Source organism: Thamnophis sirtalis, unplaced genomic scaffold (assembly GCF_051295495.1).
Source record: "Thamnophis sirtalis isolate CommonGarterSnake01/CBP01778 unplaced genomic scaffold, rThaSir2_p1.2 scaffold_3, whole genome shotgun sequence".
Taxonomy (NCBI): Eukaryota; Metazoa; Chordata; class Lepidosauria; order Squamata; family Natricidae; genus Thamnophis; species Thamnophis sirtalis.
Window position 1 is genome coordinate 77,944,321 of NW_028261383.1, and position 13,287 is coordinate 77,957,607.

At 42.0% G+C, this 13,287-nt stretch overlaps 2 protein-coding genes across 2 annotated transcripts in view; both read left to right on the forward strand.

The window, feature by feature from the left end:
* The first annotated feature begins 1,277 nt into the window (after nucleotides 1-1,277).
* NAA80 (N-alpha-acetyltransferase 80, NatH catalytic subunit) lies at nucleotides 1,278-12,574 on the forward strand. The gene is made up of 2 exons (XM_014068488.2): nucleotides 1,278-1,367; nucleotides 11,372-12,574. Exon 2 carries the CDS (start codon nucleotides 11,426-11,428, stop codon nucleotides 12,425-12,427), a length of 1,002 nt encoding a protein of 333 aa, XP_013923963.2. The 5' UTR covers nucleotides 1,278-1,367; nucleotides 11,372-11,425; the 3' UTR covers nucleotides 12,428-12,574.
* HYAL3 (hyaluronidase 3) overlaps nucleotides 1,287-13,287 on the forward strand; it is a 31,834-nt gene continuing 19,833 nt past the window's right edge. Inside the window, exon 1 of the mRNA XM_014068479.2 lies at nucleotides 1,287-1,367. The gene's annotated coding sequence lies outside the window, so the exon portion shown is untranslated. The remainder of the gene's footprint in view (nucleotides 1,368-13,287) is intronic.

The following is a 13,287-nucleotide window of genomic DNA, read 5'->3' on the forward strand; positions in this document are numbered from 1 at the left end:
AGTCAGGATCAAACTCTAGGCTGTGGGCAGAGTTTGCCTACAATACTGCATTCTAACCTCTGTGCTAGCAGGGTATATAACAGAAAATGCTGGCCATGAGACATTTGGCTGGTTTATCTTGTATAGTCAAAAAAGTCAAGATGCCCCCCAACTATGTTTGAGGCTCTGCATTGTGCACATATGATATGCATATGGAAAAAAGTGGTAAAATATTGCACAGAGGCTGCCCTTTTGACTTTTTTTAACCATACCTTGAGATGTCATGAGCTTGTGACTTCTCAGTCTTATTGGGTGTGTGTGTGGGGGGGGGGATTTATGAGTTCTTGGTACTGTTAAGCATTGGGTAAAGACACAAAAGTGACAAGTATGTGAAACACTCTTGAGCTCTGAAGAACTATGAATTCCATGGCCAGAGACAAGTGACTGACTGACTGACTGACTCTGTCTGTGTGTGTGTGTGTGTGTGTGTGTGTGTGTGTGTGTGTGTGTACACACAACATATAAAACTTTGTTTCTGAACCTTGGCGGCTTCAAAATGGGTGGACTTCAACTCCCAGAATTCCCTAGCTATCATGTTGAAAAGCGGAGTTCTGGGAGTTGCAGTCCACCCATTTTGAAGTCGCCAAGGTTCAGAAACACAGCCTTAAAAGCACTCCTTCCCAGTCGTTTTTGGATCTTCACCGTTAATAGCTCCAAGCAGCAAAGCTCTTGGCAACGAACTGAGGATTACAGTATAATTCAAAAACATCCGGAAAATATCTTGTTAAAAGTGTGGTAGATTTACTGAAGCTTAATTCCTGGTAAATGTCCAAAGGGGGGAGCTCCGAATATTTTACTCTTATTGTAAGAAAAAAAGGGATTCTTTTTCATATTAATAACAACCCCAAGTACACGTCTACGGAGATTCTCTCACACACACACACTCCAATACTTCACACGCGGAGTACCCAGTCGCCTCTCCATTGCACTTATCTGTCGCTTTCTAGCCCCCCATTCTGGATTCCACACCCATTTACGCACATCTTACGCTTCCTTTACCGGCTCTACGTTTCTGCCCAGATGTTTGCCTTTTTTCTTCTTCCCGAGATGAATTAACGGCTCTAGTTTTTTTTTCCATTTGATGCGATGGAACTTCGAAAGGAGAAACCGGTTCGCAAAAGTTACCGAGAAAAGGACAACGGCAATCTTAAGGAGAAGGAAACCTCCAAACCTCTAGAGGGCAGTGTAGCTTTCGGGACAAAAAAAAAGAGTGGAACTTGTCTGCCCTCGCCGCTTTACGGCGAGCAGCCGTGGTCCCCGTGGGCGAGCTCAGGGCGCTGGAAAAGGCAGAGCGTCTGCACGGCAGTTCCCGCGGTAGCTAGGACGATGTTAGTATTTATTATTAAACCCGCTTTCGGCATTAATGTTAGTTTGGGCCTGGGTGAGGGTTTGCAAGGGGGCGTTCTCGGCAGAAAACTCTCGCCAGGGAGAGGCAGGGTAATACAAACGGAATCCTCTCTCAATTGCTGGACGGAGGATCGGGAAAAGCATTGAGTATTGGAATATTCATTTTGGAGAGAGAGCAGGAATCGAGGGATGGGGAGTGGCGGGGTGCGAATAGGTTTGGCTGACCGCCGCCTGATTCTTCTTTCTCCTGTTCCAGAGGAAAAGGAGTCGGGTGGCTGTGCCCATAAAAGGATGTGGATCTCTGCAGCGGGGAAGGAAGCGCAGGGGTGAATGGGGGATCCCGTTTAGGCGCTTAAGGATGAAGGCAAGAGACTGAGTCTCAAAAGTTACTAAACGCCTCTTTACCTTTTGCACCCAGGGGTGCAACGAGGCGGGGGTGGGGTCGGGAGGTGAAACGTCCTAGAAGTAGCTCCTTCCAAACGAAGCCTCCAGTTAAGCGCAACGCAATGCGGAGAACCACTAAAGGGACTCCCCGCATTTCCTCCTTATCGCCTTGTATGGTTTGGAGAGGACCGTTTGCAGCCCAGCGGCTGGTTCTTTGCTGACACCTCGCGTCGTTTAATGGGAAAAGCCGCAGCAGCCTTCATTTTAGGGCTTCTGGATAAATGCCCACGAGTCCCGGGTGATTCTGCTGGCAAAAGCGAAGGGGCGATTCATTGGAAGAAAGCCCCGAATTGGGATGGGTGGCGCAGGGCATTTTCGCCGTCTATCCTCGGATAGTAGAGCCAGCGCCCCCGGACTAGAAGGTGTGGTTTTCCTCGTGGAATTGAAACATAATACGTCTAGTTGCATCCTCAACATATAAGGGAAGTAGAGACCACTGTGTTACTGTACTGTTGGCCCTTTGAGGTAGTCCGGATTAGGAAAGCAACCTACTGAATACTAGTTATATTATAGAGTGCAGTAACCAGTTTAGAAGTGCTTCCCCCTTCTCCTGCCTTTGTTAGGGTGGATCAATTCTGAAACACTTTCCCAAATTTCTGGTCTGGGCTCAGATTTCATTTATCAGACTATTGCCTAGGCTTTTACTCTTCCTTCTATCTCAGAGCTATTCTCACAGCATATTAGAGTTACAGAACTGATTTAGGGTTTTTTTGGGGGGGGGGGGTGTTGATAATGTTTGGACAATGTAGGAGGACACCAGTGGTAGTCTACAGTGTTAAGTCTAAATCCAGACAGCATCATTTCTTTCTTTTCTTTTTTTAAAAGCATGTTTTATTTGCAATTTTCTTTTCTCACCATATACATTTTGTGGACAGTGTATTGGCTGGGTCAAGTCTTTTAAACAACGTTAGCAATAATAATACAAATAGGTATGTGCAATTATTCCACCATGTTCCAAATGTGTAGGATCATTTCTAATTAACAATGGAAGTAAAAAAAGAATAAGGGCATGCCTTTTAATAACATTTGTTAGTCACAAAAAGGTGCTATCAGACCCCTCCTAACATTATGAACAAGAAGCTTGTTTCATACTTTTTGTGGGGTGAAACCGCCTTCAGGGTAAGCTGGCATTTTATTTCAAAGTTCCTATATATATATATCTTAGAAAATAGATTGAGACTTACCTGCAGTTCATTCTTTGTTGGCAAATGCAAAGTTGAGTTAGGAAACCTGGACATCTTTACTTGGGTTGAGTCCGAACTCCTAAGTAGACAATATGTATGGAGTTCAGTTGTACTGTATACTTAATAAGAGAATGGTTCTGTCTTCTTCATAGATCCCTGTTCACCTTAAATGGAGAATATGAGAGATGTACTTTTTTTTAAAAAATGAACCCAGGTATAGTGTACCTTTGTCTTAAAAAAAACAAGCCCTTTTTTTGATGGTCAGGAGAAGAAGATGACTAACACACTTGCCATTCCTTAGTGTGATGCTGTTTAAAGAGGTGACCTTTGGCCTTAACCTTTTTGTGGTTAAGCATTCATTTCAAGCGGTTCCAGGAACAGCAATACATTTAGCTGAGATGGGACATATCCTCTCTGGAGTCTAGACCGTGGTTTGTACAATATGATTTATGGGCAGAATCCCTTGGAGGGGATGGAAATCTTGCTTCCAGAAACAGCAGATCCCCTCCATGAAGGGATATGTTGATTAGCAGCTCCAGATTTTGTCAAGGTGCCAGTCATCCTTGTGAAGAATCCAGCTATAACCAACTGGACATAACTGGTTTCTTTTTTCAAAATTTGGATCCTTTACTACTGCAGAAAACTGGTTGTTCTTCTACATTGGGTTCCACCACAAAACCGCGTTCGACTAAAGCACGCTCGACGAAACCGCATAGCTGACATCATCACAGTGCGACGAAAAAAGCACGCTGTAAACGCTAAAGCTAAAATTAACACCTAAACCTAACCCCCCTAAACCTAATCCTAAACCTAACCCTAAACCTAACCCTTAACCTAACCCTAAACCTAACCCTTAACCTAACGCTAAACCTAATCCTAACCCTTAACCTAACCCTAAACCTAACCCTAACCCTTAACCTAACCCTAAACCTAACCCTTAACCTAACCCTAAACCTAACCCTTAACCTAACCCTAAACCTAACCCTTACCTTAACTTGAATCGGCTTGCTTTCAAAGCGCTATTTAAAGCGCCCTTTTTTCTCCGCGGTCGCTGTTGTTGCCCTGATGATGATGTCAGCGACGCGGTTTAATCGGTCACGCTTTAGTGGAGCGTGGTTTTGTCGTGCCACGCTACATTGCGTAGTAGTTGGAATGCAAAATGCATTTCACTGTAGCAATAGGTCCAAATATACTTGTCTCATCAGGGTTGTGTTTGACCTCGGAGGGCTGTGTGTGTTCGTCCAGGTCTGTGTGTGTCCAGGGTGGGCATGGCCATGGTGGGCATTTGACACAGGCTCAAGATGCATTTTCCCCCTTCTTTCTTTCCTTCCACAGTTTTTCACTATAACCATTTTCCTATCTCTTCTACCAGATATTACGGGAAAACATTTATTACTTATTCTTCATATTCCACTAAGCTTTTTATTTCTAAATTTATACCCCATTGTTTAATAGTAAATTGTTTTTCCATGCAGAAAAGCTATTTATACTATTGTATTTTTATTATTCAACTTTATTCAATAATAATATACAATAGCATAAATAACACGATAATACAAGATCTAACAGCAGAGATACATTTCCAGAATAGTAAATAGAAATGCCTGTCAATTATGGATTGTTGATTGTAGATTAAAGGGACCTACAATATGTAAAATCTGGTATTAGTATTAACATAGGATGTTGCTTGTTTTCTATCCAGCTCAGGCCCTTACTTGAGGAGACATAATTGTAATCCAGTTCAATCCAGTCCTCCTGCAGCACTCTGCTGGCCGAAAATGGGGGCCTCAATACGGCAGAGTGCTTCCGGAGGCCCCCCACCAGTCCGTTTTGGCTGGCAGAGGCACGGGGGGGGGGGGGGGCGGGGGGCGGTCCTTTGATATTTGCAGGCTGACTTTAAGATCCCTGTGGGCCTTGAGTTTGACACACCTGATCTAGGTGCTCAATTAAGCTCAGAAAGCTAAGTATTTGAATAGGAACCATCAGGAAATATAAGGTTGTAGACTAAGTTAAGAAGGTGGAGAAAGATTCCCAGAGAAGATCATGGCAACAATAGCAATGCTTTGAAAACTATATGGATGTGCACCAAAACACCATGAGCCAGATTTGAAGGACCTTTTGTTGTTTCTTCTAAGCTCCATTTTCTGGGTAGATCCTCCACTCTAGATAATGGCCATTCCTGAATATTTGTTGTCTGGGCCATAATGGCTTATGATCCCCTCAAGGAATCTTCTCTTCCTTATTTTTTCAGTAATTATAAAGAGAAAAAGAATGCCAATAAGTTTCAGCCTGAAGCCCAGGACCCAGCTCAGAGCACAATGGTTAAATCAACCAGGTGTCCCTTGGATAGATGTTTGGTAACTGTCTGTCACTCCTCCTTCGCTATGTGTTCTCCTGCTAATACCAGTGGATAGCATTCTTATGGGGAAAATATGATATTTCTTAATGTTGTAGAGGTAGAGTAATTCTGTGTGTGTGTGAGAGAGAGAGACAGAGAGAGGGAGAATGTGAACACATTAAAGAAAAAAGATACAAAATAAACAAGGAAAGAATGTTATGTTTGAATACATGGATGTATGCAATGTCTGAGTGTGACAAGGACTCTCTGAACTTTATAAGAACTTAAATTGATGTGTGAGTTTAAGATCATCACAACCCAATGTTCTTTCACTCTCAGGATTCTAAGAAACAGCTAAGAGATATAGGATGGGACTGTGATGGCTTTGAAAGGAAAGCATTGAAACAGTGATTTCTGACAGAAAAGTTATTTGCGCCTTTCTTGCTCTCTTCATTCAGTTGGTCAATAAATATCTGAAACCGAGGGTGTGCCTCAATGCCACACACTAACAAAGAGATGGAGATGACAAGGCACTATAAATTAAGCTAAGGTCCCATTGTACAGTCAGCATTGTTTGTGTCCACACTTTAATAGTCTGACTGAATGCAGAAATGTTGGGGAGGAATTAGGGCATGGTAAGCTGTCAATCTAGTTTGCCTGTTCAACCTGCCCTACTTTTTCCGATGTTCCACCCTGGGTAACCTGATTGTTGTCTTTATAATAGGACCGGATGTTGCTTGCTAACGTTTACTGGATGGTCATTCATTAGAGAACAGATGGTTAGAATGCTTTTGCCTATATTTGGACTTGCCAGTAAGGATATTTTTAAAAGATTCATTTGGGAACCCCTTAGAATTTGCTGGTTGCTTTTGATTGTTGAGCTGTGAAAAGGTGCCAGCCTTTGATTGTAAGGGCTGGGCAGTTCAAGACTTAATTTACATTTCAGATACTTCCCCCTTTACCAGTATTCAAATTAGCAGCTTCTTCTTTCTTTAAAAGAAGTAATGGACAAGAAGAGCATGTTCAGTTCCTGCTGTGCTCTTGTGAAAGCAACCAAACTGTTTCTACTAGGTGTTAATTGGCAAGCAGAAATTTCTAAGGAGAAAGGTGGTGCTACTTGAGGCAACTCCCATTCATTGAAGGTATTTGGTGCTTTTTTCCCATTTGCACTTTTCTTATGCACTAATACTTGGACAAGGGTATTCTTGGCTTCCTTGATCAGATGTTGTAGAGGAGTAGGGAGTCTTAAGTCTTGGAAAGGAGGGCTGAGAACTAAACACTCTTGATGCCTACACTGTAAAGGGACAGGATCTATAAGGGTCACATTGTCATATAAGGTGGGTTGATTTTTGAGAGTTATAACTGAGGAAGACACACCTTTCCCTAAGTAATGGAGACTAAAAAACATGAAGAACTGTTGCAGGAACTGGGTATGTCTAGTTTAATAAAAAGAAGGACTAGGGGAGACATGATAGCAGTGTTCCAATATCTCAGGGGTTGCCACAAAGAAGAGGGAGTCAAACTATTCTCCAAAGCACCTGAGGGTAGAACAAGAAGCAATGGGTGGAAACTAATCAAGGAGAGAAGCAACTTAGAACTGAGGAGAAATTTCCTGACAATTAGAACAATTAATCAGTGGAACAGCTTGCCTCCAGAAGTTGTGAATGCCCTAACACTGGAAGTTCTTTAAGAAGATGTTGGATAGCCATCTGTCTGAAACGGTATTTCAAGGGTTTCCTGCCTAGACTAGTTAGACTAGAAGACCTACAAGGTCCCTTCCAACTCTGCTATTGTATTGTATTAATGTTAAAAGAGAGAGGATGAGAATCTTCACCCAGTCAGGGAACCCAAAAACAGAAATATGGTTGACTGGAACTTTCAAACCTTGAATGCTTTATTGTCTTTTTAAAGCAAAGCAATTTGAAATTGACATCAAGATAAAATTAGGAAGAAGAGGCCAGACTACAGATGTTGATCACTGGAAGGAGTGAAAAGAAAGCCATTGCCATTCTTGTTAATTTCTCCTATCTCAATACGACTCTCTTTTTATCTTCTCTCAATATCATTATCATAGTGTTACCTGTATTTTTCTAATCTAGCTCCAGAATTCTGATAAAAACCAGTTCCATGCAGTATGCCAAATATTCCTAATTTAAGCAAGGAAGGGATACCTGTTTTACTCTAGATTAGAATTGATGTGGTAGTTATAATTCCACTTAGTGAAAAGGACAATACGTTTACCTGGGATTATGTTTTCTGCTCAGTGTTCTAATCCGTATTAGGATAATTTTCCAAAACATTTGTGGTTCTGCCGTTATCATTAGGATTATGATATATTTTGTTTCTCTTTTTATTTAAAGGGTGATTTTTTAAAACATCTATATATAAGGCAAGTTACAAGTTTCTAAACACAACACATTGCACAATTATAATAACTTTGCATAATTTCAATAGAATAATGGGCTTAGTATTTTTGTGCCTGTTTTGGGGTAAGTGATAATGAACATTCTTCAAAAGTCATTTGCAAGATACTTTACTATAAATCAGTTGCCAAATTCTCAATTTCTTCCCATAATAACATATATTGTAACTAAAACATATCATTGAAGATGCTTAAAAAGTAAGTTTTTGACATATCTGGGTGGTGTTTTGATACAGAGGGTGGTACCTATTTGGTCTGCCAAAGAGACACCATCAGTTATCTATTTTATTAAAATGCTACCTGTTAGTTGCTTCCTACCACCTCTACTTATTTTGTCCTTTCAGATCAGGTGAACATACTTTCAAATAAAACCCTGAACTGTACCCCCAGCAGGCACATGGGCCATTTGGGGCCAGAATGTGGACATTAAAGTGACATTGGTGCAGGGGTGGATTGCTGCCAGTATTACTGCCGGTTCAGCGCACAAAATTTTTTATTCTCTGATCTTGATTGTTTGCTTCCAGACATTTCATTACTCAACTAGTTTACATAACCGGTGCTACTGAATGTAGAGCTTCCTGCCTGTTTATATTCAGTAGCTTGCTTGTCAGTGTTGGTGGGGTGTGGTTTTCTCCTTGGTAGTTCCTTAATATGGGTTCTGCTTGATTGGTATTAATGCCTGCTTAGCACATGGGGGTCTAGGAAAGAACAAAAGTAATATCCTACATAGAAGTGTGTGAATGGTTGATATCCCTTCTGACCATTCCTGACTAGGAAAGATGGAGGGACAATCTCCCTTGGAGCATCTCATGTGGGTTAGATGGCATCTCAGATGCAGTGGCAATGCTGGCTGAATGCCTGGAGGCTATAAGGGTATGGATGGGGAGGATCCCCCAGGACCAGATGATTCGTCATCTTTTGATTCTGGATGGGTTGATACTTTTCTTGACTGACCTAGAGGACGATTCTGGTGTCCTCCTCACAGCTTCTGCTGAAGGAGCAAGTGGCAGTTGTGGTAAAGGGGGGGGGGGGGCTTTGCATAGATTTGTCTGGTGCACCAATTGTTTCCTTTCCTGGACTGGCAGGCCTCCCTTATGATTATTTATGCCTCGGTCACCTCTTGTTTGGATTACTGAAGTGCGCTCCACATGGTGCTGAATACTTGTCAGAAACTTCACCTGGTCTAGAATGCAGCACCAAACACAGTAACAAGACCCCTATGTAAGCCCATGTAACTTCTTCCAGTTTCTTTCTGGTGCAATTCAAGGTGCTGGTCTTCACCTTTAAACATTTGCAGTACAGGGACAGATATGTCCTACCTGGTCAGATAGAATGGGCATATTTCTAGTCTCTTCCCATAAAATTGTCATCTGATGAGAACTAGGAAATGTTCCTGTTCCATGGCAGCCCCTGCCCTGTGGACCACTCTTCCCCCTAAAGCAGTGTTTCTCAACCTTGGCGACTTTAAGTCCTGTGGACTTCAACTCCCAGAATTCCACAGCCAGCTGGCTGGGGGATTCTGGGAGTTGAAGTCCACAGGACTTAAAGTCGCCAAGGTTGAGAAACACTGCCCTAAAGTTTGGCAGGCTATTTTAGACTTCTGTAAGGCTTTAAAGACCTAGCATTTCTCCCCAAAATTGGGAGATTAGATGATGGCACATGAGCACAGAGGGGTGTCATGTTATTAACAACTGCATTGTTATTTTAATAGTTCATGTTTTAATTGATTGAACGTTAAAAGTTTTGTAAAACAATTTTATGTGTCTTTTGATTTTTAATTGGGAGCTTCCCAGGGTTGCTCGAGAGATGGGCAGCTATAGAAATGTTATAAATAAAATGGGTTAGAGGGATTGCGTTCTCAAATAAGATCTCTTATTCTTTGTTACTGATATATAATGGGGAGGTCCCCCCATACCTCCCCAAATGGACCAAGTGTACAGAGTGATGCTCTCTTTTCAAATCCTCAAGCGAAAAGGCCTCCCTTCAACAAAATTGTGTTCATATTCATTTTTGACTCACATATGTGCAACTCACTCTGTGGTCTAACTGGAAACATCAGTACTTCATCTGTGACTGGTTATGGGAATGTTTCAACATACTGCCTTCTTGCAATTTGCCACATCCATGGCTTCAGGGAGACATTGGAGGAAGTATTGCGTTGTGCTCTGGAGAAACATTCAAACAGTCCCACAATTTGCTTGAGCTGTTCCTTCCAGAGCTCAAATGATCACGTAAGATTGTTCCAGTATACTAATACTACATGTTCTTGCCAAACAATGGTAGGAGACTGCCACTAATTCCACACTATTGTGACAACATGAGAGCTGCAAGCAACTCTGCATGCCCTAATTACCTAGACGTGATCTAGGCTATTGTGATGGAATGTACATTCACAGCATCAGAGGGGGAGTATTTTGTTAATTTTTAGAGCTTTCCCAAAGAAACCTGGATTAAGAGATTGCTTAGTCCTGAGCTGGACTAAATTCACCCTAGAATCTCTCGGGATATATCTAGTAGGAGAGAAGGTTATACAATATAGTTTTAGTCCAGTAAATTTCTGTCCATTAGGAGCAAGCTAATAAAGAATTGAACTCCATTGGATTCATTGTCTCATCTCTGGGCTTGGACTTTACATTTATGACAGGCAGAAATGAGAAGGTATAATAAAGAGCTATATTTAGCTGGTATCTCCTGGTGAGGACCAGAGATGTGAAGTCATTATGACATTACCGATCAGTGATGTCATATTACAGCACCTTAAATGCAAGGCTGCTTCCTACCTAAAACTTTTAACTAGAGTCACCTAGACCGTTGAGAGAAGATAAAAGAGCAAATTGGGCTTGGATGTTCCTTTAGAGTAGATTGCTTTTTTTACCTACAAGTCATCTTTTGTGGCCTATAAGCAGGTGATCCAGGTATTTCAGCAAAGGTTTTAATCAAGAGTGTAATATATTTTTGAAAAAATAATGGTCTTCTATGCTTGTGGGATAAAGAGGAAACCTACAAGAAGTTCCTCTTTTTGTTAAAGGTTTAACAGCAATAGAATTTATCTATTATTTCCAATGGAGAGAATATGAGTTTTCTCTTAATCTCATGCAGGTATATGTAATCTATTGCATTTGTGTAAATTATTCAGGTTGGTAGTCCATACAGACTTTCTGCTTGTTGGTTAATTAACACATGATAATTTATATTTGGACAGTAAAGAAAATGAAAAGAAAGTTTCAAAGTAGCAGCTTGTAGGAATTTGTCTGTTTTCTACTTGAATGCCTATCATTTTCAGCTATCAGGCCCACGAATGGAAGCTCTACTCAAGTCTTTATTGAAACTACTGAAGCAGGTTGGGGAAATTGCTGGGATAATAGAATGGTGGTAGTGAAAATAATGTTTATTTCGGTATGTAGCTATTAAATGGATTTCTGTATTAGGTCCCTTTGTTGCTGTTTGGGTGTATTTCAGAGGCTGCTAATTTGGGCTTAACCTAGGCAAAACAAAGCAAGGAACTGCTGAAGTTTCCTTGTAATGTCAGTGAGATGATTAATTCTCTGGGAAGTAAGTATGCATTGCAAGCACAATTCATTGTGTTTGTGCTTTCAGGAGTGCACCAAACACTCTCTCTCTCGCTTGTGAAGTTTCATCACGGTGAGAAGAATGGGTTCGGTTTCAGAGATGCTCACAGCAGTCCCCCTTCACAAGAGGCCTGATCTCCTGGAGGCCTGTGCTGACCTCATCAACGAAGAGTGGAAACGGAGCCGGACCTCCCGTATCCACTCCCTGCAAAAATCTAGCGACAACTTTCCCATGTGCCTGGTACTGATCAGAACTTTGAGGGTAACGGAGGAAACTGCGGAAGGGAAGACGTCCAATACCCAGTGCCAACTTCTGGGACATGCCAGGTTATCCCGTGTGATTGGCCAATCTAACAGTTTATTTGTGGAGACCGTGGTGGTTGCCAAGGCCCTCCGTGGAAAGGGCTACGGCAGGAAGCTGATGGAAGCTGTTGAGAACTTTGCCAAAGCCCACCGCTACCAGCACCTGTATCTCACCACACACGACAAACAGCATTTTTATGCCCACCTGGGCTACAGCTTGTCCAAGCCCGTCCAGTGGGCTGGATTCATCAGTTCTCTGGTACCTATGGAATTTTTGGAGAACTTCTCTACCCCTCAACGTAACACGGAGCTTCCTGCACAGTCTGGGAAGCATAATACAAATGCATCTTACCAAAGCAGATCTGGAGCAAACCTCCCTCCTTCACCGCATGCTGCACCTCTTTCTTCTTCCCCTTTTTGCTCAGTAGCCCCACCTTCGTTGCCTTCTCCTTGTTCTTATCATTCAGGGACAGCTACCATTTCTCCCCATCTTCCATTGCCAGGTCCCCACCCATCCTCTGCCCAGTCCAGGAATGCTCTGGTTCACTCTTCACCATTCGCCTCTGCTGCCCCAGCTCCTCTACCCTCTCCTCCTCCTCCTCCTCCTCCCCTCCCACTTCCAGTGCCTCCACCAAGAGCCTTTTTAGTAGTCCAGCCAAACTCTGGGAAACCCTCCTCTTCCAGGGTTTTGGAGAATACATTTGAAGAGCAGACGCTTTTTGAAACACCTTATCGGGATCTGAAAGGGAAACCCATATTCTGGATGAAGAAAGAGATCTGATTTTTCCCTTCCGTTGTGTGACTGTGCAATAAAGATGAAATAAGTGAATAAGGAGGAAAAAGGAAAGCCTTTCTTGTTTTAAAAGGAACGCCTGGCTTTGTGAGACAAAAAGATCGCCATTTAAAATGAATAAAACAATGTATTTGGTTTTCTGTCGTTCTTATTAGGTTCCATTTCATTGAAAGTTCAAGATGCCATACATTAGGTACACTTCGAAGGCCAGCTCTTGATTCTCATTGCATTTCATTATTGCCAAAGTTGTGCTGTTGGGGCCATAACGAGCTTCCCTATAGATTCCCTTGCTTCTTCTGTATTGTATGTCCCAATAAACAGAGCACTTTTAAAACTCTGCAAGATGTCCCTTCTGACTCTGCAGGGAGCATTCAAACAAACACGTGCATTTGCAAGTCTGTGGTGCTAATGCATAAAGAGAATAGCTTTGCCATCCCCTCTGCTAGAAATCTTATGGGGTTTAACTATGGTTTATTGAATAATTGTGAGTTGATTTGGTTTGTCAAACTTGCTAAGTGATAAACCTAGATTTAGCCGCCATAGGTATCAGCTTCTCATAACTCAGCAATTCAAACTCAAACTGTACTTATTCACATGTATTATAGCTGTCCCACTCTGATGAACTCTGGGTGGTATACAAGACCAGAGAAATGAATCCATAAGAACAAAACCTAAACACATAGATATTTATCTAATATTTGACTTCGATGGATGAGTCATTGCCTTCATGTGAATTGGATAGAGCTGAGAGATGGAGCTGCTTTGGTGGGATAATAGTGGAGCAAGCTTGCTTCTTCATAATAAGTTTGTCCCATTCTTAACTTGGACCTCACAAATAGCTTCTGTAA

What these genes read in the sequence shown, in the direction of transcription:
- NAA80 (XM_014068488.2), top strand. Translation starts at nt 11,426, where the DNA reads ATGGGTTCGGTTTCAGAGATGCTCACAGCAGTCCCCCTTCACAAGAGG.